The sequence below is a fragment of the Papaver somniferum genome, chromosome 7 (assembly GCF_003573695.1).
Source record: "Papaver somniferum cultivar HN1 chromosome 7, ASM357369v1, whole genome shotgun sequence".
NCBI classification, from domain to species: Eukaryota; Viridiplantae; Streptophyta; class Magnoliopsida; order Ranunculales; family Papaveraceae; genus Papaver; species Papaver somniferum.
Window position 1 is genome coordinate 13,966,319 of NC_039364.1, and position 27,693 is coordinate 13,994,011.

Sequence of the window (27,693 nt, forward strand, 5' to 3'; positions counted from 1 at the left end):
AAGTATTCTCATCGTATCATTGTACGTCGATGATATACTATTAGCTGGTAATGATCTTAAAGGTATTGTCTCCACTAAGAAGTGGTTGTCCTATAATTTTGAAATGACGGACATGGGTGAAGCTAATTATGTATTAGGTGTTAAGATCACACGAGATCGCTCAAGAAAGATTCTTAGTTTGTCACAAGAGACTTACATAAATAAGATTCTTGAACGTTTTCGAATGCATAATTGCAAACCCATTAACACTCCTATGGATAAAACTTTGGTCCTAAGTAAAGATCAATGCCCAAAGAATGAAGAATAAAAGAATTATATGTCCAAAGTACCTTATGCATCTGCAGTTGGGAGTCTAATGTATTCTATGTTGTGTACTAGACATGACATAAGTTTGGCAGTGGGTATGGTAAGTCGTTACCAAAGTAACCCTGGACCGGATCACTGGAAAGCAATCAAAAGGATATTTCGTTATCTTAAAGGTACTGCTGATCTTCCCCTTTGTTAACGTAGTGATGATATTAGACTTAAGGGTTTTAGCGATGCCGATTGGGGCAACGATAAAGATGGGTACAAATCTACTTCAGGTTATATGTTTAAACTAGGATGTGGTGAAATCACTTGGTATAGTAATAAACATAAGTGTGTTTCTCTTTCCAATGTGGAAGCAGAGTATGTTGCACTTTCAGCAGCTGTCCAAGAAGTTGTATGGTTAAGGAGATTTCTTAAGAGTCTTGGTGTCTCTAAAAATGCAAAGGATGCGGTGGTGCTTCATAGTGATAGCACATCAACTCTTGCATATGTGAAGGATCCCAAATATCATGGAAAAACCAAACATATTGGTAGGATATTCCATTTCATACGTAATACAGTTGCACAAAGAAAGGTTGTTCTTAGACATATCTCCACGAACAAGATGTTGGCTGACCCTTTGACCAAGCCAAAGCCGAGAGTTGTTTTCCAATCTCATGTAGAGAACATGGGATTGACTCTGATATGTAGAACATTTGATTATTGTTTGATGACATTATTATTATTATTGAGTGAATGAATGAGTATTGATTGTTTTCTATATTAAATACATTTTATAGAATTCAAATATACTATTCATATGTACATATATTTGAATTTATCTACAGACAAGAATCATCCTACTCACACAGGTGATTCACCTTAGCGCTTAGTACAGCGAGCAAGATGAGACAAGAGAAAATAAGTTTTTTGGAATTTGTATTTCAAAATTACTTGTTTTTATATCAATCTTTTGATTCTTTTCTGAACTGTATAAGTCGCCTTAGAGAAAGGACTATGGAATGAGTGTTTTTAACACTCATCCTCTTTCAAATTGAGTGAATGACTGAGTGAAAGAGTGTTTTGTGACCGTGGGACTCAAAATTAACAGACTAAACGGCTGATGTTTATCCGCTTGGAGAGAAAAAAAATCTCCAAAACAGCTGAACTTATGCCTCCCGTAGTTTTTTTTTAATAATAAAACCTGATGTGGGTCCCACATCCAAGAGTTTTAAAATAATAAAATTCTAAAAATAGGGTTGAGAGGCATATGTTTAGCCGCTCAATGTAATTGTTTTTCCAAACGGCTGACAATCAGCCGCTTAGTCTCCACCTTCGCACACTATTTCGCCCCAATGAGTGTATGAGTGATTATTGATGAATGAGTGAGCATTCTCACTCCATAGTAGCACCTAATTTGAGCAAATCCAGTGATACTCATTCATATTGAATGTGAACACTCACTCCATAGCCCTTGCTCTTAGTATGTCTAAAAAAAAATCTCAAAGAGATCAACCATTAAGTTTGACCACCACTTAATGAAGCTTGTTATAAAGCAAGATGTGATTTTCTAAATAGTCTTTATGTGTTATGACTGGGTTTAGAAATTCAGGTTAGGCACTTTTTAGCGACTAGACTAAGATATGTATGGTGTATATTTTTAATGCAAGACATGCCCACTTAAGTGGGAGAACACCGTAGCATACGCATACTGTATGTGTTGAGTCGGTCGAATATGGGAGCAATGAATGATTCCCTGCTTCATTGTTGTGTCAGCCACTAGATTAATATCCAATTCTTTTACCCCTTTTTGGGTTTATGTCATGAATAGGATACTTAATGATGCTACTTTAGCATGTTTTCTAATACGATGCATATTTCCGTAATATGATACATGTCTAGGAAAGTTATTAAGTTGAATTGGATTGATATGGATTTTTTGGAAGAAAATTTGATGATACACCATGAATTGTGATTCATTGCTGGCCAGCGTTTATCGTATGTCGAAAATCATGAATACAATTTATATGTATGGGTACAATACTGCTTCTTCGAGGGATTACTAGTATTGCACCGGGTGTAGTCAAATTATCTGAGGTGAAAACGAGAAGTTAGTAAGTGACGTACTTTGGTTAGTTTGATAAAAACTTAATAATTGTGCTCATACCATTTTTGTAATGCTCGTGAGGCACACCCTATACCAGTATGAAGAGTATGTGAAAAAGAGAGTACTATATTATATGCGTGCAAGTGGGAGATGTTAGTATTTGGTCGGTCAGGTTAGGTATCTCGACCCATGACCAAATCCATCTTGTATACCCGCATATATTGGGTTGAATACTTGAACGTGGAAGACGTGGGAGAATCAGTTTCTCCAATCAGTTTTGACTGAGAAGTACTCGGACGACTACTTCCACTTCCCTAAACGACATATAAATAGAGTATATGTTATTCTTCTTAAGTGGATGCATGGTATACTGCCGCAAAACTTAGGGTTTATAGAAACTATCTCTTCCATTACTTCTCTAGGAGACTAGGGTGTGAACTAGCAGTATATTCTGTAGTAGAGTATATTGAAGGCCTCACTGAAGTTGAAGAACAAAGAAGGATTCTAAAAAAAAGGCCCGTAATAGCAATCATTCGATCCTGGGGATTTCAGATCTTCCGCAGGTAAGTTCCTATCTGAATCCATTTACTTTGATCCATGTTTATGTAACAGACTGGAATAGAAAACTCACACAACATGAAAAACAAATAAGTTTTTTTTTTATTGAAACTGGACCGTTTGAAGAACAACTTTAGACGCCAGACACACATTAAGGGACGGACACACTCACGAAAGGTAATCATGTATGGTGTAAACCGGTGGATTGACACGGTTTGAGGGATCATAATATTCCCCAAGAGGTGCATCCCGATTCATTACGTTTGGATCTGATTGGGGAATAGACAAATAATAGGCTTTGAAATTCTTCCAAGGATGCCATCATCTGATCTGATCGCATCATGTCGTCTTCCTCAATAATAACACCATTTCCACCAGTCAGACCAAGAGGTGCATCCCGATTCATTACGTTTGCATCTGATTGGGGAATACTATAGTCATTAGCACCATCATCTAGGATGGGATAGTACTCCTCCACTCCACCTTCCACACCAGCACCACCATCGGGGGTGGGATAAAACTCCTCAACTCCACCTTCCACGCCGCCACCACCATCTAGGATGGGATCGATAGTACTCGTCAACTCCACGTTCCGCACCACCACCACCATCTAGGATGGGATAGTACTCATCAACTCCGCCTTCCTCACCACCACCACCATATAGGATTGGATAGTATTCCTCCACTCCACCTTCCACACCTACACCACCATCTAGGATGGTATATTAGTCTTCCATACCATTCTCAGAACCACCAGAGATCTCACTATCAACATCTTCGCCACCAAAAAGATTAATGTAAGAATTAATATTATCAGCACCACCATCTTGATTTTGATAATAGTCTCCAACATCTGAATCACCATCTTGAGAGTCTTCAGCGCCATTCCAACCACCATAGTCGCCTTCTTTTGCAGCGAACGCATATAAATCAAAAACATCCTTGCGATCGATATCATCTATATAGCACTCACCAATCATGGCCTTTCCGTATATTTGAACGATTTCCATGGTATCATTCTCACGCTTGTATTTCTGCCCTTTTGGGTTCATTTTCTTTATATTATCTAACAGGTAAGTTTCCTGATCCATTTGATTTCTTATGCGGTCTTTCTCTGGCACGCTGTCTAAATTCATCAAACAACCGTGCACGACCTCATCTGATGGCCACACTTTTGGTTTTTTATCATTGGCTCCATTTATAATCGCGCAAGCAGTAACCTCAGTCAAGGTAAACAAGTCGCCAAGCATTTTTAATATCCCTCTCCTTCTTGACCTCAATGATTCCTTTCTAGTAGCCTTATTAGTGATAAAAGCAAGTTTTACCTTCCCCTCACGCCTTTCCATTGGATTATATATATATATATATATATATAATGGATACAGAAGAAACAGCAAAAACAGAAAGAGATGAAGATGGAGATGCAAATTAAAGATTGAACATGGAAGAAACATTTGTACATAGAATGTCTGCAGAGGGGAAAGGGAATATATAGATAGATAATGTATTCCAAGAGAGTACTAATGCCAGATCTTCATAGTTCTTTGGTGTAAATTCGCTTTAAATGTAGACATCTAATGACGTTTTCAATGAGTTTACCAACATTAAATACTTTTTCCTAATTTTAGACTTGATTTAAAGCAATTTGTCCTAAAGATACTGAAAAATCTAGTCATTATGCATTAAAGAGTTGGAAAAGTACATTTAAGAGAAAGATAATAACAAGGTTATTCCATGCAAGGAGATTCATATAGTACAGTGTACGTGAATCGGTAAGTTGTCGAACATCCCATTTAACACACTATTCATTTTCCTGCAATTACTATTTCCTCCTCACTTTCTACTTTGGTGACTCTAGATCTGTATCTATTTGTAGTTGTAAATCGCTCTCATCTTCACTCAATTCCATCAGAAATATCTGATTCTATGGGTGATCCTGTTGTGAACGCAATCAGAGAAGTTATCACTGATCTCTCTGGCGGAAATGTTGAAGAAAGTGAAAAAATGACTTACAACAAACGCAAAGGGGTTTTGACTGGTAACTCACATCCTGAACCTACTATGGCGAAAAAGATCAAGAAAGGCGGATCTTCTGGAGGCCAGACAACCACCCATGTTTCATCTAATCAGATCTACCTTCCTCATGAGTTCTTTCATTGTTATAGCCCTTCCTGAAGATATGACTATTCATGAAGCCCCGTTGAATGCTGAAGCTGTTGATCTTGGTGCAGAACCTTACACATCTGAGCTCAGGTATCCACTTCTTCGTTTAAGTTTTATCCTTTAGATTTACAATTATCCTTTAGATCTTTCTTCAAAGCTCGTCCTCGCTTAATCATCACTTTAATAGTGATGTTCTGATCATTGTTAGATGCACTAGGGTTCATTTCTCTTTTGTCCAAATGGTTTCTTTGCGGTTCTAGTTTACAGTTTTTGTACTACCATTTTACAAACTCCTTTACGATCTTTTTTCTCGTGTAAGGGTCTCACTTTTTCTTTTTCACTTCCCTTGATACATCTAATTTTTTCTCTGCGCTTAGATGTAATCCCCTTTCTCTTAAATCTGTTCTTTCTCTTCTTTTTTTTTTTTTTTTTTTTTTAATTTCAACTCTGATCTCCTTTTGCTGGGTGTTTCCATATTCTTTCGGTTAAACCCCGGGTAGTAATCAATTAATTTAGGTTGGGGGAGAGGAGAGACAATTTTTTAAAATTTAGTCTTCATTTCTGCAGTGTTGTTGTCATACGGATTTTCCAGATAATTTTTACGTTCTTTTCACATGATACCGCTAATTAACATCAGATTTTGCGAAGAAAAAACATGTGCACTAAGTCAATAGATGGGATTTGTTCTAGTCCAAGTAGTTTTAAGGGGATTATTGCATTGTTGTTTTGAGTAAGAGTTTATCAGAGGTGATGCTTTATCTCACAATTTTGTTTTATGATTTATGGCAGAACAAGGGTCAGTAGAAGGGAGGATTAAATACAAAGATTTGGGTTGCAACAAGGAAAAGCTAGAAGGGAATGTTATTCTGTTTTATCTGATAAACTTCTTCTGTGTGGAACCTTTTTTATCGAAGTTAATGTGTAATAATAATTCTCAAGACTGAGCAGCTTGGGACTCAGTGATTTGTGTTTATTTTACAGTTTCAGACTTTTTGAAATTGTTGTATTTGTGCTAAAATCCATATAGTATAGATGTCAGATCGTATGCTCGGGCCAAAATATAAAAACGCCTAGGGGACGTGGTTGCATGTTGTATGTGCATCTATAAAATGATGGTCGTATGTTGTATATGCATCTATGGAAAAGTGGTTGTATGCCTTTAGGGACATACTTCCAGCGGTAAAAAAAACCCTAAAGAAGACTTACTTGAGGTCCAAAAATACTCCTAACACCAAGGAAAAAAAATTCAAAAAACTATTAAAGAAGATTACACAATAGATCCAGATGTTGTAAGTCTACTTCCTTAAACTCATCTAATTCTCATTACTGATAATGATTTTAAAAGATTATTTTCCCAAACAAACATTTAAAATTTAAATTAGTTGTTTTATGGTAATTGTTTTTAGTTTTTTATAAAATTTATTACCATATGTGGTAAATTCTATTTAATTTAATTTTTGCAATTCTTTTATGATTATTTGCACTGAACTGAAATTGAATATATGGTTCTGATTAAGTGGTTGTGTTCTCAATTGATGGGTCACTAAATTTACCCTCATTGATATATTGTTTCATCGAAATCCAATTCAAATTACGATGTCATTTTCTTGTTCCGGAATGGGCCTCTTCAATTTGTTTAGGTTTATGCTCTACTCCGGGGAAAGATTTACCCGACCTCTATTTGCACATATAGGACAAATGATCCCAATACCGCTTCTTTTGTTTGATAATACTTTTTTTCATTTTATGTCATTCTAACGGATGAATATAGCGTTGACTGATAGTAATAAATATGGTTACAGAAGAATAAAACTAATCTCTAAGGCGATATTACCTATGCTTTTTTGTATGTTTATGGGAATATTCACGGTGAATTTATAAAAGATCTCTTCTTTAAATGAATTTTTCTAATTAAAGTAACAACTATTATCATTCTGTGATAAGATACAACCTATTACATTAACTAATTTTCAAATAAACAGAATTGTGTAATAACGATAAAACTTGAGTGGAGGGTAAAAACTTCAACTTTGTTTTGTAAAAAAGGTGTTTTTGATGCCTAACCAAACCTTGACTTTTTTCATTAATGAGGTTAACTTTTCAACCTACGGATACACATAGCTAACAATGTAGTTCACGATTTTGTTCATGGTTAAAAAGAACAAAAATTCATAATATTATGTAAGATATTCATAATTTTCAAATAAAGAAAACACTTGATCGAATATTGAAAATGTTGTCGGCCGCCAATTTGCTAATTTGATTTAACATGTTTAACTAGGTATATAGAGTACCACAAATTATAAGATTTCATTTAATGATGTTGTTTTGATTAAAAATGAAAACTGGCGACGCTGTTATATAGTGCAAGAAAATCAACAGGCTTTAACTAAGGGTATATAATACCATAATTTAAAAGATTCGGTCTGTTTTAATCATTTATAAATATTCAATTAATGATACAATTATTTCGATGAACAAAACGAGGTTATGTCAGAAAGTTAAAGACCAGTGGTTGATCTAATATAATGATGTAAGTAAGCTGATGTAAATACATGATGAAAGTAAGCCGATGTAAATTAAAAGGAATAATACGTTATTAAGTTTTATTCCATAACATTTCTAATGTGCATGTTGGTTATAGATAATTTTTATATCAGTTATTAAAACAAAAGTTGTTTCAAATGATCAGTGGTAAGTATGGGTATCAACGGTACTTGACAGAATGAATAAGGGTTGTCCGGAATCTTAATATGTTAGTGTCACTGGTGTAGATGGTGGTTTTTGGAACGAGGGTAAAATAGTCATTTTTGACCTATGGGTAAAATCATAATTTTCGTGTCAAAGGAAAAATCGTCACTCTTCCTAAATGTCTAACCTTGTCGAGGTACTCAGGCCCAGGAATACGGTCGTCTACTAGGCCATGTGGAGGAGCATGTGAATGCAAACACAAATTAGTTAATATGAAGCCCAAAAATCCAACCAAAAAAGGGTTCAAGACGGAGTTAAATCCTGAAGGGAAGAAGCTAGCTCAAAGCTGAAAAAACGTAGTTAGGCCCAAAGAGATTTCTCCGCTCCGAGCCGAAGAGATTCTGCAACTCCGAGGAGAAGAACCTACATCACTCTGAAAATAAAGAACTTTACCACTCAAAGGTAAAAGATATCATTTTTCTATAGGTCCGCTTTCGACCACGCGCCTCAGCCGAGGTAAAACGGCTCATCTCCTCATCCTAGGATAAAAGTCCCAGGTCAATGTTCCACCTCCTCAAGGTCATATTTCCCTTTTTGTCCCGACCTTTCCCTAAGCCTCTTCACAGATCCATCTCAAATGCGCAGCCGAGGTCAAACGACTTGCGTCATCCGAGGTCAACATTCACGATTGGATCACAATTGAACTCAGCCAAGCTTCTGCTCTCCACATGACACACACGGCTATGACAAGCCTTATGGACCTCTTCACGTGACTCTAGATGGTCTTCACGCGCAAACACATGCAAAGTTATAAAAACTCTTAAATATGTTACCACGTCACACGATACATCACATACAAAGGCGATTCATGTCACAAATGGGGGGATAAACTTAGGGTTTTGGTTTGGCAGTCGACAACCATGTGTGGGTATCATCCTGCCACACAGAAAGAGAATAGCCAGGTGTGAGGAGTCAGCTTATGATAAACTATACATGTTATTTATCCTTAGATATTCCTGAGATTTATGATAAAATGATGATCATCTCTCTTTATCGTTATCTCATGGACTAGAGATCAGGGTTTTGCAGGGATATAAATAGACATACTGTTAGTTCTAAACAGAATAGAATAAATAGAACAAAAAAAAATTCTCTGCAACTGTATCTCTCTTGGAGTCTCTTCGTCTGCAACTGAGAAACTCTAATATCATCTCTTTTGGCTTATCTCCCTAGACCAACAATACCTCACATATGTGATAGAAGCAGTCTTTGAATTGCCATCATCTTTGTTTAGGAAAGGAATGTTCGTCATCATCCTCACGTCCTCACAATAGAACAAGTTTGATTACCTAACTAACCCTCGTATATTTTTCGACATATACATTTTGGAAATCATGGTGAGGCGGTTGATCACTCAGTCGTGGTTGAAGATTACAGTACGTCATGGTTTTCATCGTGGACGAAGTTGATTCTTCAACCACCAACCATAACAGAAACGTACTTAGAAACCCAAATCTAAACTTTACGTTTAAAGAAAAGTCTTTTCGTCGACTTGCATAATGTTTCCACAACAAATAAGAAGTCCGGGAGGCATCATTCTTAGCTGCAAGGCAGTTCCACGACTATCACAGACACATCCAAATAGGTGATTCCCTATCAGTGTCTCTCTTGAATCAAAAGGACATTAAGTATACCAAACCCGACAGGCTCCTAGACACTCAACAGGATCCTACGAGATCTCAGGTCGACATCCTGACTCATCTGAAGACCGTGTTAAGCCTCACTACTATGTATATCCTCGTTACCATGTAGAGCCTCTTTACCTTGGTGAAACACACCATAGTAATACTCTTTAGAAAAGGACGAACGGAAGTCACGCTACAGTTAGCCTCGTTAAGAAAGATGATACCCATCATGAACGTAAGTAGAAAATGAGAAAGCACCCTAACGTATTCATCACCCTTGGAGATTAGATGACTTTGAAAAATCAACCTTTTGATGAAAAGACTCACCAAATTTCTTCTAGGTTTAATGCCATCCGACTTGATCGTGAAAAACCCGGAAAATTTACCACAGTTCGTTGTTTTGCTTGTATATATATTTCATTCTTTATCCGATTAGCTTCATTATTTTAGATTTGTTTTGTCACCTCCTATAGGATGAAGTTAGTGTTTCCGCATTTCACTCTTTCAATATTTTTCCATGTTTACGAAACAACCAGAGAATAACATTTTATGGATATCATCATTGAGGTGCGACAATTATATTTTTAATAAAGTTACTTTAAAGATTATCATTTATTATCTGATATTCTTGACTTTTCAATATGTTTTACTTAATATTAAAAAAGGGTCCGGATCATGTAACAAAAGGTTTTTACAAAACCTTTTAACAAAACACAGCATCCGTCAGACTATATTTATCTAACAGTCCTAATAGTCAATGATGTGGCAGTGAAACTAACTTTGTAACTTGTTTGGCTGAGACCAATTAAGTTATACACAAATCGAAATTCGTATAAACTACTTCGTAGAAAAAAAAAATTGCTACTTGATCGGAAATCAAAAATACAATATCCATTAATCTTAATGTATGATTCTTAATCAAATCCCTACTCTAAAAATGTAACTTTTTGTCCTTTTCTGATTTTCGATGCATGAATCAAAATCATGTATTTAAAGTTATGTGTTGGCTGAATCAGTGAATCACGTTTGATACCATCAAAAAACTTTGATTCTGGCATTAGATTCCTTCAAAAAAAAAAGATTCACACTATATTAGATGTCAAAGTTTCATATTGAACTATTATCTTCTCGGCGAAAACATCTTCATAACATGATAAGGGAAGACCGTGTTTAAGAACCTGTAATGGATGGCGGATTAATATATATGTTTACTCACATCATATGTTGATGAAATTGAATAGAAAAATATTCACCCAAACTGGATTATTGTGTAACCTAAAAAGGGGTAAAGAAGAATCTATGGTACTTCTGGATATTGGTTTCTTCTTTCAATTTTTGTATGCATGTAACGCAGCGAAACAAGTAATACAATTAGTTTCATCGACTATTTGGACTGCTAGATATATATAATCTTACGGATATTGTGTTTTTTCAAAAGGTTTTTTCAAAACCTTTTGTTGCAAGATCCCGACCCATTAGAAAAATATAAATTTTAATCCTAAAGGTTGTTTATGTAATCTAATATTGGCAAAATAAAATTTGGGCTCTGTATATGTACCATCTTAATGGTGAGTTTACATACTTATCATAGTAGACTAGAAACGGTTGTACATGTTTTTTTTCTATTCTTTTATTATAGTAGACTAGAAACAATGTACATATTTTCCCTTTTTTTTAATCACAATAGACTAGAAACACTCAAATCCACATGTTTTTTGTCTATATAACTTTATATACCCGTGGCCAATGTTTGGAGAAGTAAAGTGTTTTTTACAGAGTCAAAATTGAGAGGGAAGCAAGTGTTTATTCATGGATTTGTTTTCTTGGATTAGATTTTGTTGAATTCTCATTAAAATTTTGAAAGACTATTTTCTTAAAGAAACACTTCAAATTTGAATTTGTTGTCTTATGATAATTATTTTTAGGTTTTTACTATAAAATCATTTTTAATATCATTAATGGTTGTAACGGATGAATACACTGCTGACTAATAGTGATAAATGTGGTTATTAAGGAATAAAACTAATATGTGAAGCGATATTACCTGTGTTTTTTTTGTATGTTTTTGGGAGCATTCATGGTAAATTTATAAAAGATACCTTCTTTAAATGAACTTTTTTAATTTTAGAGAGTAATAAATATTGTCATTTTCCGATGAGATACAACCTATAACATTAATTAATTAATTTCCATATAAAGAAAACTGTATTATAATAATAAAAATTGAGTGGAGGGTTTCAACTTTGTTTTGTAAAAAAGAGCTTTTGATACCAAACAAAGACCATGAATTTTTCTCATCGATGAGGCTACATTTTCAACTTACGCATACACATAGCTAACAATTTACTTCAGGACTTTGTTCATGGTTATAAAGAACAAAATTTCATAATATATTATAAGATATCTACAATATTCAAATACAAAAGAAACTTAATCAAATACGAAAAAAGTTGTCGGCGCCGCCAATTTGATAATCTGAGTTAACATGCTTAACTGAGTATATAAAATACGACACATAATAAGATTTTATTAAATAATTCTGACTTGGTAAAAACTGAAAAAACTGGCGGCGCTGCTAAATTAAATACACAAATCAGCAGGATTAACTAAGGGTATATAATACGGCAAATTAAGAGATTCAATTCATTTCAATCATTTATAAATATTTACAGATACAACTATTTTGATTAGAAAAACACAATTATGTCATGAAACTAAACACTAGCGGTTGAACTAATTTAACGATGAAAATAAGTCGATATAAAATACAAATAATTAATACATCAATAAGTTTTATTCTATGACATTGCTAACGTGCTGGCACTGGTACTGAACAGAACAAATAAGGGTTGTCCAGTATCTTAATATGTTAGTTTTACTGGATATTCGTATCCAATAACTATCCGACGGGTAATAGAATTTCATTTGTGTATCTGAACCCGTCAAAATTAACGTACCAATAATTATCTCAAAACTATATAAGAAAGTGAAAAATTTAATTTGGTTGTTTGTTTGTGTTCAATCACTTTTTGTTCTCGTGATTCCAAAATTGTAACACCAAGTTAATTTTGATGAACTTATCATTTTTTTCATTTCTTTCGCGCAAAATCATCAACACATGTAAAAAACTATGCAAATTCAACCTATAATAATTTTATAAATATATTTATCCTATAGGATATTAGTATTCACGTATCCGTATTTAATAAGATATATGTATCCATATCCGATATCTGAAATTTTAATAATATCCTAAATTTTTGATAGGGATTGAACGGGTATCGAATATCTGATTATCCATTAAGAGTCCTATTAGTATCAATAATAATATATCACTTCATAGGAATAGTAGTTGAATATATATGTTACAAAATGTTGTATATACATGTGACTATTAATTCAATGACAAGTTTTATTCAACATGAATCGTGCCAAGCAGATGATTGGACAAAGAAAAGTAATCAAATATGTTATCCATATGTTAAATTTTATATTTTAATTTGTTTACATTCTGTTATAAATTAGATCGATTTATGGGGTAAACGTAAGCGTACATTTGGTGGGGCACCGGTATCGAATTGTTATATCGCTGCTAGGATGAAGTGCGTTGATTGATCAGTTACTATCAACAACAAAAAAATACAGACAAATTAGTTCTATCGGAATAAAAAAAAAATTATTATTATTCAATAAAATCGACCATGGGGATCCTTGTATATATCACCTGAGTTGATCTAGAATTAGAATTATCGACCGCTGAGACCCTGATATATACCAGGTGTATTTATATTAGAGTTCAGACCAGTATCTTAATCCATTAGGATTCATGGGATTCATCCTTGCAGTGACCTTCAGACATATATGGAAAACATCGTTCACTTTAGTCAATATCGCAAACCATTTATCTCTATATATATCTTATTAATCTATTCATGTGATTTGCTTAATTCAGGATACTGATGTCCATAGTGCGACTGTTACTTATATAGGAATTCTAGTTTTCTTGGGTGGAAACTCGTGTACAACAATTGGATTCGCATCAGGGTACTTTCTTCTGCAGTCAATAACTAGAATGCTAAAAAGTTTTTTTTGTGTCGCTCCTAGTTTCTGCACAGGTATCTAGGTTTTGGAATAAATTTTTTGTGCGTACACCTCTTGTAAACTCTTTAGGGATACTAGGACCACCTAGAAGTTCGAAGGATTGTTGCATAGGCTAAGTCCAATTGTGATTCCTGCGAAAATGAGTTACAATTTATTTTCTAGATTTGATTTGCTCGGGGACTAGAAAATAATAAGTTTGGGGGTATTCTATAAACGCATTTATGTTATTATTTTAATCTCGACTCTTTATATGTTACTACTCGATTTTGTAACTATTATGGTATTTTATGTGTGTGTAGTTGTTATTGGAAAAATAAACTTTTGTGGAGATGGCTCGAAAAGCGGTATTTGCATCCCTCCATAAATTGTTCAAGGAATTACATGTTTGATAAGGGAACCCTAACTGTTAACTATACCTGCAATTTGGATGGGGGCTCTCCCCTTTTCTTCTTTGTTTGCAAATAAAAATTAGACGAGAAAAGAATACAGAGTTGCGAACTTCCCTAATTCGGATCTGGATTTGGATTTAAACGAGATTTTTTCGTGGATTTTCATTGGACCAAGTTGGTTTGGGATGTTTTATCAAAACATGATTGCTAAGGGTTTTGGAATCAGCAAATAAAGAAGTTTTCGTGTAAATCAGGGGACAAAACACTCCCGGAGATTTTCTGTTCTAATTATGGAAGTTACATGGCCAGTGGAAAAGAACATACTCTCTGTTGATTTGATCATATCCCATGAAGAGTTTGGATTAATACGTAAGCCGCATGAAAGGGAAAGAAAATAAACATGAGCAACATTTGGTAAAAGAAAATAGGAAGGACAAAGATATTCTCGGGAGATCTAGGCAGGGGCGAAGCTACCTTGTGACTGGGGTTGCTTAAGCCATCCCCAACAAGAGAAAAACCCATTTTTTCCATAGCCTTTTTTGGGTTATACCATAGTAGGTGTATGAATTTTACGTTTAATCCAGGTCTAAAAAAGGCTCAAGGACACCCTATATACAATATCTAGCTCGGCCACTGGATCTAGGGTTGCTTGTTTGTGTATATAAGGTGATAGGAGTCTCAGAGACATTATCGAGGGTCTGAGATAGTTCCAGAGAAGAAGAAATCAACGCAGAGTGAGTCTGCACCAGGAAGAAGAAAAAGAAAAATAAGAGAAGTTGCAGACAATGCAAGTAGAGTGTCGTTTTCAAGAACACTTTGTCGCAGAAACCGTGGTATAGTCAAAGGAACAAGGGTTTGTTGATGTTCAGTAATGGTTTCTAAAGACTTTTAGCGACTGAGTATTATGTTTCTGCAAGTCTTACTCTATTACAGTCCTTTGTAACGCCAATACAGCGTTACAAACCGTCTGTTTTTTTAATTCTTTTCACCTTTGTACACACTTTTTGAGCAACGAATAAATCTTTTGAGAGTATTTTCGATATGAGGAGCTAAACCCCAGCACTAGGATGACGGAGGAATCCATATTCCATGCGTGTGGTAACTAAATTTAGTTCTTTGCATTAGTTTTTAATTAATTTATGATCTTTTAGTGAATGGTTGTGAATTCAATTCAAATGTCCCACGCTTTCGATTTACAGTCATTTAGATTTAAAAATATGCCTTGGCAAAGCTAGAGAGTCAATATTTTATTATTATTTGAGTTATAATATACTTATCTAGATAAATATATGAATCACATGAATGAATTTATGGTGGAATCCTGAGTCACAGTCTCTCGTAATATTGTTATCAACCTATACATATTTTCTAGCTCAGTTGAGAATTGAGTTTAAAATCAATTTTCACAAGTCTAAGTTAAATGAATATTTACAACAACTTTCAAAATAATGTCACTATTCAAGACTCTAGAGTCTTTTCTCATATAATTAACTAGTAGCTCCAGAATTCATAATCCATATTAGTCTATTCTCATTTGAACTTTGGTGCCCAGTTGAAGTAGTTTTCTCACTAGGACCAGAAGTATGAAGAAATGATTCGTCATGAGTCAATGGATTAAAATAATGAGAAGAAATCTTCATCTATGCAAAAGATTTCTGTAATTGTGGAGTGCCATTATATATCTGGAATCAGCATACCTACATCTGCACCTAAGTATTTTCAAAATGTCATTTTTTTCTTCAATCTCACAAAGAATTGTATTATAATCTACATTTGTTATAATAAAAAGATTGGAGTCTCTTTTCTTAATGGTAAAGATAGAAGAACTAGAAGCAAGAGGATGACCAAAACTAGACGTCTTTTGAGAGTAAGAACCAGATGATGTTTGCGGTTTCTTAAAAGTTGGATTATATTTCTTCATAAAGAAAACAAAATTACTATGATCAATTACTAAAGGATAAAAAGATTCATTCTCCCTTTCCTTAAGCCATTGCTCATGATTGATTAGTGTAGATAGCAACTCAGCAAAAGAAAGAGGCACTTCTCTATTTTGAACATTAATAACAAATGAGAGTATTTATTCCCTAAACTAGAGATATTATACATAACAAAATCATCGTTTTGGTACTGGTTCTCCAATATCATCCAAAAAATCAGAGATCAACTTAACTTGAGGTAGAAAATAAAAGATCGAAGAATTACCTCTTATGATTTGACAGCAACTAGCCTCTGAGTTTATATTTTCTGGAATAAAAAAATTGAGTAAAGATCTTGGAGAGATGATTCCACTTTTCCACTGAAATAGGTTTTTCTAATAATTCAGTCGCAAGAGAAGGTAGAACAGTAGCATTGATACAAGATCCAACAAAATGATCTAAAGATCGCAATTTTAAGATATAAAGGATTAAGGATAGACACATTATTTTGAAACAGTAATTGAGGTTGAGATTCAATTGAACCATCAATAAAACCAAAAAAGTTGGTATGATCATACTAGAAGACATCTGATCCTTTCAAACCAGAAAATTGGATCCACCAAGCTTAACAAAAACAAAATGAGAGACGTTTTTTAAAGGAAGTAAAATGAATAACAGAAAAAATATTATTGTGACACTCTGATGGTGGTGATTGCTGAAAAAGAAATGTAATAGTTGGAGGTCATTGTGGATCAAACTGTTGCTCAAATTGTTGATGAGGTTATTGCTGGGAAGGTTGTAGATATGGTTTTGGATGATGTTGTGTAGGTGGTTGTTGGTGTTAGAGTGGTTGTTGTTATTGAGGCTTTCATAGTTGTAGCGGTGGTTGTTCTGATTGTTTTTAAAGGTTTTATGGTGGTGTTAATGACGAAAATTTTTGACTGTTGTTATTCAAATTGTTTCTTGCATTTTTTTTGTACTAATGTTGTGATTGAAAATGAAATCCATAGAGTTTCTGGTTGTTCTTGACATGATTGATAAGGATTAGGTTGTAGAAACATAGGATCGAGAAAACGTTGCACGTGTTTAATGGTGAATGGGATCACTACGTCAAATTCCTGGATTCGTAACAGGAATTCGTAACGGCTTTGTGGCCGTTACCAATTTTTCCCGTTACAAATGGCCGTTACAAAAAAATCGTAACAGGCTGAACTGTTACCAAATTTAAAAAAATTTGTAACAGGTAACCGTTAATAAATTTTTTATAGGCGTGCCATTCACACTCTAGGTTACACTTGGGTGGTAACACCTTGAGTATGTGTGTGTGCGAGTGACACTCCTAGAATTATATTTCCACACACCATTAGTTATACGAGAGGATATTTCCTTCCACGAGTATGCCATTCACATGCGTGGATTCCATGGATAAGCTAGCAGTGGACATAAATCGGATTCACTTTCATCAAAATTTTTTCTCTCTTCTGATATGCGTCTGTTCTTTACTCTCAGGCGATGAAACTAGGGTTTCATCACAGAGATCATATTAGCCGAGAAACATCACAGAAATCTCTTTAATCTTTTTAATACCTTTCAATCATCGATCTATGTAAGTGTTAATCGTTATAAGGTTTTCGATTTTTAGGATTTCATATTTTTTTTAATCGATCTGTTTTTGAGGGCTTCATTTCATCTTTATTTTTAGTTTTTCCATTTTTTAGTCCGTGAATCTAAACTGATTTGGTTCATATGAGTTATGTTTTGTTAATCTTCTTCATATAAATCTAATTCGATTTTTTTTCTTAATTTCCTGTTAGCGTTTGAAGTATTTTGAAGACTTGAAGATCGCAGAATTTTGAAGACTTAGAAGGTATAAGTTTCGAAAAATTTAACTGATTTTAGGGTTTTATTTTATTTCAAAAATTTCTATTTTTTTTCCTACTTTGTAATATAATTTCTAGTTTGTAAGCTAATTTCAATAAGTTCTAGTTTATAAGCTATTGGTGCTGATTGACATCATTTGTAAGCTAATTCCTATTCGTCTGATTCTAATGGAGGTTTGTCACAAGCGATTACTGTTGCGAAAAGAGAGATTTTGAGTTTGAGTTTGGGGATTTTGACATCAGATTTGGTGATTGGTGCTCCTTTGAAGCAAATGCCACTAGAATGGAGTATTATGTTACTGTTGGTTTACCACCATGTGAATTGAGTTATGTTAAGTCTGGGTTAGGTTTTTGTGATATTTCTCCTGGGTTTGGTGATAATTATCTAATTGGTGAACTTATTAATGTAAGTGCCTTGATGAATTTTTTGGTTTGAACTTATTTCTTTTTACATTATGTTTAATGGGTTAAGTTTTAATTTATGAATTTCTTATCACAATGTTATGAATGTGAGAAAGGTATTGAATTAGCAACTGAAAACCTTTGGAATTCAGTTCATTTTGTGCTTCATTTTGGATTTGTAGATTCACTACACTGCAAGGTTTTCAGATGGGACAGTATTTGATAACGGGTCGTGTTATCCCGCATGACAGTGTGTGAAAGATTTATAAAGCTAGCAAGTTGCCAGCCGTCGGATGTGCATGTGATAGATATGATAAATGACAATTTGTGCCAGCTGTTAAATACTGAAAAATTTATAATAAATCCTCCAGCTCAGTCTATAATTACTAACTCACCTTATCCAATTTCTTCATCGTCTTTATACGAGTTTTAATCTTCATCAACTGCAAACCCACTAAATTGAGACCGAGTTAACTAACTAATCAGATCCATATTCATCTTCACCTCCACTGACAGCAGTACCACCATCACAAATCTAAAATTGAAAAACACTATAAATCTAGATTAAGTTATTGTTAATTAAACTTTTGAAGATCAAAAATAATCTTAATCAGATCAATCAACACACTGTTAAAACCAAGACACAATCAATGGCAAAAAAATTACACCAACACTAATCTCAATATTGAAATTACTAAAGATGATTTGAATTGACATCAACACTACATGCACGGGTATACCTTGAAATTTATGTATTCATTGATTTAAAGTGTTCATACATGTTATGTATGATTATCAAATGTTCCAGACAGTTTCTATCCGACCGATCTTCATTAATTTGAGGTTGAGTTTTAACCTTACACAACCGGCTAAAAGGGGAAGAGAAAAAGGTCCTTATAAATGAAAGTTAAAAATCTATAAGGCTGTTTTTGTTTTATTAATTAAAATAAAGTGAAGGGCTTTATTGCAATTAAATTCTTTGACCAGTCGTACATTCATTAGAATTAAAAACATATTGTCATCCTATGGCTGGCAACATCCTAGCTTATAAATCCTTCCTGCACTATCGTGGGGGATAGCACCATCCTTTGATAGCAGCTATAAACGTGGAAGATATCTCACAATGCGCATTGGTATTAGCGAGGTATTTGCTTATTTGAATTCAAGTTGAATTGAAGGTTTTCTTGCCATATTGAGTCGATATGCTTAGATATAGAATGGTGGTTACTAAAGCAGATATGTCAGGTTTGATAAAGTGGAAAACTCATAACAAGAAATGTATGGTAAACTGAATTTTTTGTAACTTCGAGTGAGAGTGCAAACGATTACTTCATGTTAAACATGTCTACAGGTGATTAAGGGACTGGACCAAGGGATTGGAGGAGGTGAAGGGGTGCCTCCAATGGTTGTTGGTGTGCTTACAAACAACAACAGCTGTTAAATCTATAAACTTTTTGATCCTTTCTTGTTATTTTGTTGTACTCTGGTATAAGTAATTCAAAGTTATCCTTCACTTACATACAGGAGGGAGGCGTAAACTTCAAATTCCTCAAGCATTAGCTTATGAACCTAAACCTGCAGGATGCTTCGGAGGTGAAACTTTTTTGTTATCCATAATTTTTCTTTAAAATCATCAAGATAGAAATGGATGAATACTTTGAGGATCTACAAATTGTTAACACCTCCATATTATATTCTTTACACAGGTGAATGCAACAACCTGCGAACGCGACTCTTGCCTATGACATTAACTTTGTAGGAGTTTACAAGTGGAAATTCAAAACTGCAAAGATTTCAGTTTATATAATAGCAAGTAGAATAACAGGAAATAGCAGTGGCGCATCCTGTGAGCTTCTTCCCCTACTGATACTGCTTATCCTTAATAAGTTCTTTCATATGTTACGATGCCTGAGGTTTAAGGGTCAACTTTGGTGCAATCAATATGGACATTTAACTTTGCGTAATTGGGAGTTAAGTTATCCTATTAACCCAACACCGAGTAGTTTATTGGTCCCAAATCCCTCAAGCACTCATGCTTACATACATAAGTTGTCTCTCTCCTTGATTTGAACCATGTTATGCCCAAATGACTTCCACATATTCGTTTCTTTCTTGTCTAGTAGTTCCAGTGTCAACTCGGTTTGATGCTTTCTTTTAAGTAGGTTTCATCTATTTCCCTCAAAATGCTTTAGATATTAACTGTTGGACTGGGTTGCCTGTTATTTGAATTTCAGAATCTTAAAAGTTTAATGGAGTCCAGTGCTCTATATAGATCGTAGTTTATCAAGCAAAAGAGTATTGCAGTTGTTGTCCAACTCAACCACGGATTATTGATTCTCGGAGATCATTATGTCATATATCACTAGCGAGCCATCTGATAACACACTATGGCCGGTAAGAGGCTTGCATGTATAACTTTGTGAAAGTGGATTTTCTTTTCTTTTTTTGTCTTGCTTTACAGCTAGTGGACATGGTTCTTTCAGTTTGGATTTCTCTGCTCCTTCTTGAATTAAATTAAGAACCATGATAATGTCTTACCTGGAGTCAATTCTGATAGACTGTCTTGGTTTGTTGTATGGAGTTTAAAGACAGGATAATAAAAGTACTCATGTGTCGCAAATGCTCTAGTTAGTGCATTTTGAGTTGTATATGAAGATGACCAAGAATACTCCAAGGAGGATTTACTTGCTGCGTATTTTGAGTTGTATTTTATTACTTGTTTTCATTTTTAGTTGTGTTTTATTGCTTTTTTGCATTTACTTGCTGCATATTTTGAGCATTATTTCTTCCAGTTTACTTGTCATAATAATGCTACCTGTCGTATTTTGCAGGATTGCTTACATCGGGTTTTTTGATTCCCAAGCTTTCAACAAAACAAGCCTGCAAAGGATATAAAGCTGAGTTGCTCTATTTCATCAGAAAGAGTGGAGAACAAAGCAGCTTCAAGATCCGTAAGTTCCATGTATTCAATTTTTGTAAGTTTTGTAGGCAGTTAGAAATTTGGAGCCTTCCATGTATTCCCTTAGAAATTTGATACTTAAAAAAAAAAAAAAAAAAAAAAAGGTTTGGTACTTAAAGAAATTTCAGTTCTTTTATTATATGAATCTGATATGATGTGATATGAATAGATCGAATTGAATGAATGTGATATGTTGTTGAGTGTGGATGATGAATTAAATCAAGAATTCCGCCTTATTTCCGATAGAAAATGAACTGCCAGTCAACATTGACCTGGTCAAAATTGGTCAATATTGACCAAAGACGGGGTCAATGTTGACTGGCAGTAATTTTTTTTATGTTACAAAAAAAGTTCGTAACGACTTTGATCTGTTAAAAATTGCCACGTTGTAACGAATCCGGCAAGATATAACCTTCCATGTAGTAAAGGCTTGAAGATGTTACGATGTCGTTGTTACAAAAAATTCCATCATATATCAATTGCGTGAAATTATGAATTAAACTTCACTAGGGATGAGTTGAAGTTATTCCCAAATCCCAAATGTCTTCACGAATTACTTGATTAATTGGTAAACATTTAGGAAATAATGATTACCATATTTTACCAAGACATTAACCTGGGTAAAACCGCTGGATATTCCTTTCCTGGTTGACATTCCTATCCTGGAAAAGACAAATCCCAAATCCAAAGTTAACTAGTTGGTATGTGAAAACTACTACTAGGCCCGTTTTTCATATTTTTTCACCGTGAAGCCCACGGGTGGAAATCTTCATACGCGCACCCAGTTTCTCGCACCCGGTTTCTCGTTGAAAATTTCTCGCACACCCATAGTTTCTGAAATTGTGTTTTTTCGTGTTTTCTTCTTTTTCATCGTTGACAAGAAATTTGAGACTGAGAAATAAAGAGGAAAAAAGATGAAGTTCTGGTTTCTTTCAACCTAGTAACTGGTTTGTCTTCCAGTTTCATCGATATCCCAATCTTGGTTCTAATGGATTTTTTTTTTTGTTTATATCGACTTCATTTTTAGGTTTTATATCCATGATTTTGTTTCCATTCCACCCCTATCCAATTTTCAACTTTATTTTTCTGATCTTTTGATTTATAATAAGAACGTTAATCTGAGTGATTCGATCATTGTTTGTGTTAGTATCGAAATAAACCACTCTGATCTCGATCCGATGACTTGATAATTGGGGATTTGATTATAGTGGGCATGATTTTGTATTTTTATCTGAATTGAAATTCAGTTTGACATGGTAATCTAAGTAATTACCTAATGTGGTGAGATTGTTGGTTTTCCCTTTGATTGATTACATGGTTTTTGTGTTGTTGAGGTACTGATTATGGTCTGATGATGATTTGAGAATGAATAATACAAATTCAGGGTTTCTGGTTGTGAAAATGATTATGAAAACAAAGAGAAATTGGAGAAAGGTAATGGTCCTGATGGGTCCATGGATATATGTGTGTTGTCCTGAATTTGGGAAGATGGTAATTAGTAAGAAGATGATGTTGTTATGGCAAAAAGGAGTTCAAGGAGAGACTAAAACGAAGAAGAAGAAAAGGATGTTGTTATGATCATAACAACATCATTTGTACGTCATGACTAGTCATGCAGTCAAGAAAATAGATGCACAAGCATAATCCGATATCTTTTCTATTAGTTGTTAAACTGAAAATTGTTGCATAATCTTTTATGCAACGAGAAAATGGATGCATAACTTGATAAATATGCATCCAAAAATACGGATGCATTATGCATCAATTTTTTCTTTATTAAAATTAACGAACACTACACCAAATCTAGGTTTTACTAACAATATGTTTCCTAACTAATTTTATTTTGGTAACTCAAATGATCCATTATAACTCTAGTAACCCATATAAAGAGTTAGTAAATTATGTAATAGTTACCATATTTAGGAATTAATTCATAAAAACTAAATAACTATTCGAAGTGTAAGATTATTAGTTATTCGTATCTAACACATTTTATACTAAATCACTATTGGAACTATTTCTACCCAAAATTGGATGTATACCAAAATGAACCCCATGGTTATAACTATTTATCATTTTCATTAGTAACACACTAAGGCATAGCTAACACAATGATTTATCTTTAAATTTAGAAAATGTAAAATGAAATTGATGATTCAATAAAAAATAATTTGTTTGGAACCAATTTAAATTCTAGAACCTTGAAACTTATATCCTGGAACCAAAATGATATGGGAACCGAATCCTAACTTGGCTATTTTCTCCCAAAAGACCAGGCCGACAGAGAGGAAAATTCATTACCTCTCTTTCTTTCTCATTTCTCATTAATTTTGTGTTATTTACAATAATCACAGGCGTCCGGAAGGATTTTGATTATGAGGATTTGAGTACTATCGGTTACTGGTGAGACATCTTTCAAAATCTATGGCTATATTTGTTTCTAATCTTTGGTTTTCAAATTAGGATTTTTGATTTTTGGTATCTAAAAATTAATGATTAAAGTGATGTTTGGAATAGATTTGGTATTGTTCTTGTGGAATTTGAGGATGGGTATTGAGGAATTTGAGGATTGGTGTATGGGGTTTTGATTTAGACATGAATCGTCAAATACAGACAAATTAATTTTAGGTTAAATGAGAATTGAACCTTTACTGAAAACTTTTGAAATTTTACTTATGTAACTTTCAATCCTGTGATAAAGATGTGTTTTTGTTCTTTTTTCTTACTTGAAAATGAACTAAAACAATGGTACACTGTGTAGAAATTTAGGGATAGTATACCTGGTTAGCGAGATGGAATCCTTGTAATGGATGTGTACTAAAATTGAAATACAATGAATTCCATAGTTGAAAGTTTGTGGATGCGAGTTTAATTATAAGGAGGACTGGTTTTCTTATATATTATGGCTTGTCGTCCACGGGAAATGACATGTTTGGAGAAAAAGTGGGACAATTTTATGAAGATCAAATGGGGTTTACCTAATTGTGTTGATAATTTGAGTTAATTTTGTTTTCCTTGTTGTGTCTACATGATTTAATAGATTCATTTTTATCTATTAGTTACTGTGTATTTGTGGTTTACATCTATATATACTGGTTGCCTTACCCGGTAATTACATTTGATGTTATGATCCTCTCACTCTTTATCTCACACAACTTAAACTTAAAACACAAGACTTGTAGATCAGACACATAGTTTAGTACTGCTTTCTAATACTAGCATACACAGATCATTGTGGACAGTGGACTACAAAAAATCGTATTACTGGAGCTGATGTAAAACCAACACAGAAGAAAAGTCTGATTTCTGCAAGATTCTTAAAGACCTGAAACTTCCTACTGGTTTCTCGTCGAACATTAGCAACAATGTTAATATGAAAAAACTGAGTATCAGTAGCTTGAAATCACACGATTATCACGTCATTATGATGTATTTGCTGCCAGTTCTACTTCAACATGCTTTTCCTCGTCACAAAGAGTTGCGAACAGCACTTCACCAAATCAGCTTGTATTTCAGAATTTTGTGTTCTAAAGTCTTGTGTAAAAGTGATCTCGAAAAGGCTCGATTCATAGTTGCGGAAGCAATGTGTATGCTTGAGAAATACTTTCCAGCTTCCTTTTTTGATATCAGTGTCCACAATATGGTTCATTTGGCAGATGAGGCTTTGATTTGTGGACCCGTCAGGTTTCGGTGGATGTATCCTTTTAAAAGGTGAATTGTTCATTTAGTTATGTGGTGTTGGTTATGTTAGGTATATACCTAATCTTTTATTTTGCTGATATATACATGTGCAACTGAAACAGGGCAATGAAGGACTGCAAAAACATACCAAATAACAAAAGATTCATTGAAGGGTCTATTTCAGTGTCCCATCTTTTACAAGAGTCTGTTATGGGTGCGATGGAGTGCATGCCAAATGCAAACGCTGGAAATCACAAAGCTACTTGGGAAGCCTTTTTAAGACCAGATTCGGAGTTCAGTGATGTGGGTTCTATGCTTAAAGATAAGAAAGTGACCCCAACCAATGTACAATATGTACAAATACGTAGGTGGGTACTCTTTCGATTAAATCCTCCGGGTCTTGACGCCTATTATAGGTATGTTTTTGCTGCATAGTATATTTTTCTTCAAATTCACTAATGAGAGGTAAAGAAAATGTTGCTTGAATATTGATATGGTTTATGTTATTTGTAGGGAGTTCTGTGACACCCTCTTACCCATCTTAGATTCTACTGGTAAGGAGGTCACGGTTGATGAGGTAGAATAACAAACAAAGTTCATTCCATGGTTGGTTGAAAAGGTATGGCTTCTATGTATCTTGTTTAGATTATATTGATAAGGAAACCTTATATGGAAAATTGAAATGCTAAGCGTGAAATTAGTTTCTCTCCAACGGAAGCCTTAGTTTTAATCTAATGTTTGGTTGACTGTTGTTATTTTCATTTTGTATAGCTAGTGAAAGAGAAAAAAACAGGTTCGGTTTTGTGGAGATTGGCACAAGGTCCTGTTGGAGCGACAGAGTATATAAAATATCGCGTAAATGGTTTTGTGTTTTCTCCTAGATCTTATGAAGAAGACCGTGATACCCAAGATAGTGATGTCTGCGTAGAGGCATACACCACGTTTAGGAGGAACAAAGGTGATACATCTCCTGAAACTCACTTATCAAAGTGGTATGGAGTGATCAACCAAATCCTAGAATTGGACTATACCACTTTTTATGAGACTGTGTTCTACTGTGACTGGGTGAAGGTAGGCAGTGGAATCAAAATTTGTCCAGATTCCAATCTGGTTTTGGTAAAGTTGAACAGTATGAGAAGTTCCAGTAAAATATATGACGAACCGGCAATTCTAGTTGAAGAGGCAAGCCAGGTTTTTTACTCCAAAGATTTGAAAAGCTCTGATCAGTGGGTTGTTATTCCTTCACCAAAGGGGTTAACGATAAAGGTAGACGATCTTGAGAAGCCTAGTCCCGGCAGCTTTCAAAATGTTCTTGTCGATGAACCGCATTTGGATTGTTTGCTTAATGTTTATGGTGCCAAGAGGCCAAGAGTGGTGCCAAGAAGGAGAGCATAGCCAGTGTGATTTCTGATGAAGAGCCTAGAAGCATTTGCATCAAACAGGTAACCTTTGGATTGAACCAACTGTAACCAAACAGAGTTCAGTAAATGCATTTTGATGACATATTTTTATACCCCAATCTTCTTTGATTTTGGCAATCTTGGTTAGTGATCTGTAACTGGTTTGGTTTTGAAACTGCCAAGGCATATAGAGATTAGTGATTGGCTTGTTAAGAAAATGTTAAGAGAATGCAGTTTACCTTTGAATAAGCATCCGTTTAATGTTAAGAGAATGCAGTTTATCTTAACTAAACTCTAATGGAGCTTCCTTTTATGTCTTCGTGCAGGAGCTGGTGAGTCCATTAGGAGCATGAAATTTTGTCGCGACTTAACTAAAGTACAGAACACTACCTAAGTAACCGAAAGATCGGGCTATGGATGTATGGTCATGGAGTGGCAGTAGCAATTCTGACATTCTACTTTACATTCCTGCTATATCATAATATTAATACTACAGTCTCTTTTTGTTTTAGTTATTGATTAGTGACTCGAAATCCTACAATCTCTTTACATAATATTAATACTACAATCTTGTTTATGTGCACTTGCTTCCACTTCCTCAATCTCGTTTCAAAAATGGATTCCCAAACATCCATTTAGATTGACCTTGTTATTTAAACGAAGATCGAATTCGTGTATCAGAAATTGATAAGTGACTCGAAATCCTCCGATTCCGTGCACTTATTTCCATTTCCTCAATCTCGTTTCAAAAATGGATTCCCAAACATCCATTTAGATTGACCTTGTTATTTAAACGAAGATCGAATTCGTGTATCAGAAATTGATAAGTGACTCGAAATCCTCCGATTCCGTGCACTTGTTTCCATTTCCTCAATCTCGTTTCAAAAATGGATTCCCAAACATCCATTTAGATTGACCTTGTTATTTAAACCAAGATCGAATTCGTGTGTCAGAAATTGATAAGTGACTCGAAATCCTCCGATTCCGTGCACTTGTTTCCATTTCCTCAATCTCGTTTCAAAAATGGATTCCCAAACATACATTTAGATTGACCTTATTATCTGAAACCTATTATCTGGTTTAGACAAGTGAATCTCAATTTGATAATGTCGACGTCCTTAAGACACAAACTTGTGTTTTTACCTGACGAAATATCTGAAGTTATAACAAAGTCGGATTCGTGTCTTAGAAAATGATTAGTGACTCGAAATCTTCCAATTATGCGCGCTTACTTTCATTTCTTCAATCTCGTTTTAAAAATGGATTCCCAAACATCCATTTAGATTGGCCTTGTTCTTTAAAACCTACTATTTGGTTTAGATAAGTGTATCTCAATCTGATAACGTTCTGAAGACACAAGTTTGTGTTGTTATCCAACGAAATATACGGAGTTTAAAACAAGATCGAATTTGTGTATCGGAAATTGATTAGTGACTCGAAATCCTCCGATTTCGTGCATTTGTTTCCATTTCC

The 27,693-nt window shown here is 34.4% G+C and overlaps 2 protein-coding genes and 1 pseudogene across 4 annotated transcripts; 2 read left to right on the forward strand and 1 right to left on the reverse strand.

Annotated features, from left to right (window-relative positions):
• Positions 1–3,678: 3,678 nt before the first annotated feature.
• Positions 3,679–4,299, reverse strand: LOC113294163 (agamous-like MADS-box protein AGL80). Its single transcript, XM_026542581.1, has one exon. It carries the CDS (start codon positions 4,297–4,299, stop codon positions 3,679–3,681), a length of 621 nt encoding a protein of 206 aa, XP_026398366.1.
• A 580-nt stretch (positions 4,300–4,879) lies between these two features.
• LOC113294164 lies at positions 4,880–20,688 on the forward strand (annotated as a pseudogene).
• A 2,738-nt stretch (positions 20,689–23,426) lies between these two features.
• LOC113295859 lies at positions 23,427–26,803 on the forward strand. 3 transcript variants are annotated; one of them, XM_026544188.1, is made up of 6 exons: positions 23,427–23,542; positions 24,368–24,850; positions 24,943–25,236; positions 25,334–25,439; positions 25,592–26,262; positions 26,547–26,803. In XM_026544188.1, exons 2-4 carry the CDS (start codon positions 24,513–24,515, stop codon positions 25,404–25,406), a joined length of 705 nt encoding a protein of 234 aa, XP_026399973.1. In that variant the 5' UTR covers positions 23,427–23,542; positions 24,368–24,512; the 3' UTR covers positions 25,407–25,439; positions 25,592–26,262; positions 26,547–26,803. The 3 variants fall into 3 exon arrangements, 2 of the variants coding, with proteins under 2 accessions (XP_026399973.1, XP_026399974.1); XR_003332939.1 differs by having other exon boundaries at positions 23,437–23,542; positions 24,583–24,850; XM_026544189.1 differs by lacking the exon at positions 23,427–23,542 and having other exon boundaries at positions 23,574–24,850.
• The last annotated feature ends 890 nt before the right edge of the window (positions 26,804–27,693 follow it).

What these genes read in the sequence shown, in the direction of transcription:
- LOC113294163 (XM_026542581.1), bottom strand. Translation starts at nt 4,299, where the DNA reads ATGGAAAGGCGTGAGGGGAAGGTAAAACTTGCTTTTATCACTAATAAG.
- LOC113295859 (XM_026544188.1), top strand. Translation starts at nt 24,513, where the DNA reads ATGAAAAAACTGAGTATCAGTAGCTTGAAATCACACGATTATCACGTC. An exon ending in TGGATGTATCCTTTTAAAAG is followed by an intron (nt 24,851 to 24,942) that starts GTGAATTGTTCA and finishes CAACTGAAACAG; the next exon opens with GGCAATGAAGGACTGCAAAA. An exon ending in GGTCTTGACGCCTATTATAG is followed by an intron (nt 25,237 to 25,333) that starts GTATGTTTTTGC and finishes TGTTATTTGTAG; the next exon opens with GGAGTTCTGTGACACCCTCT.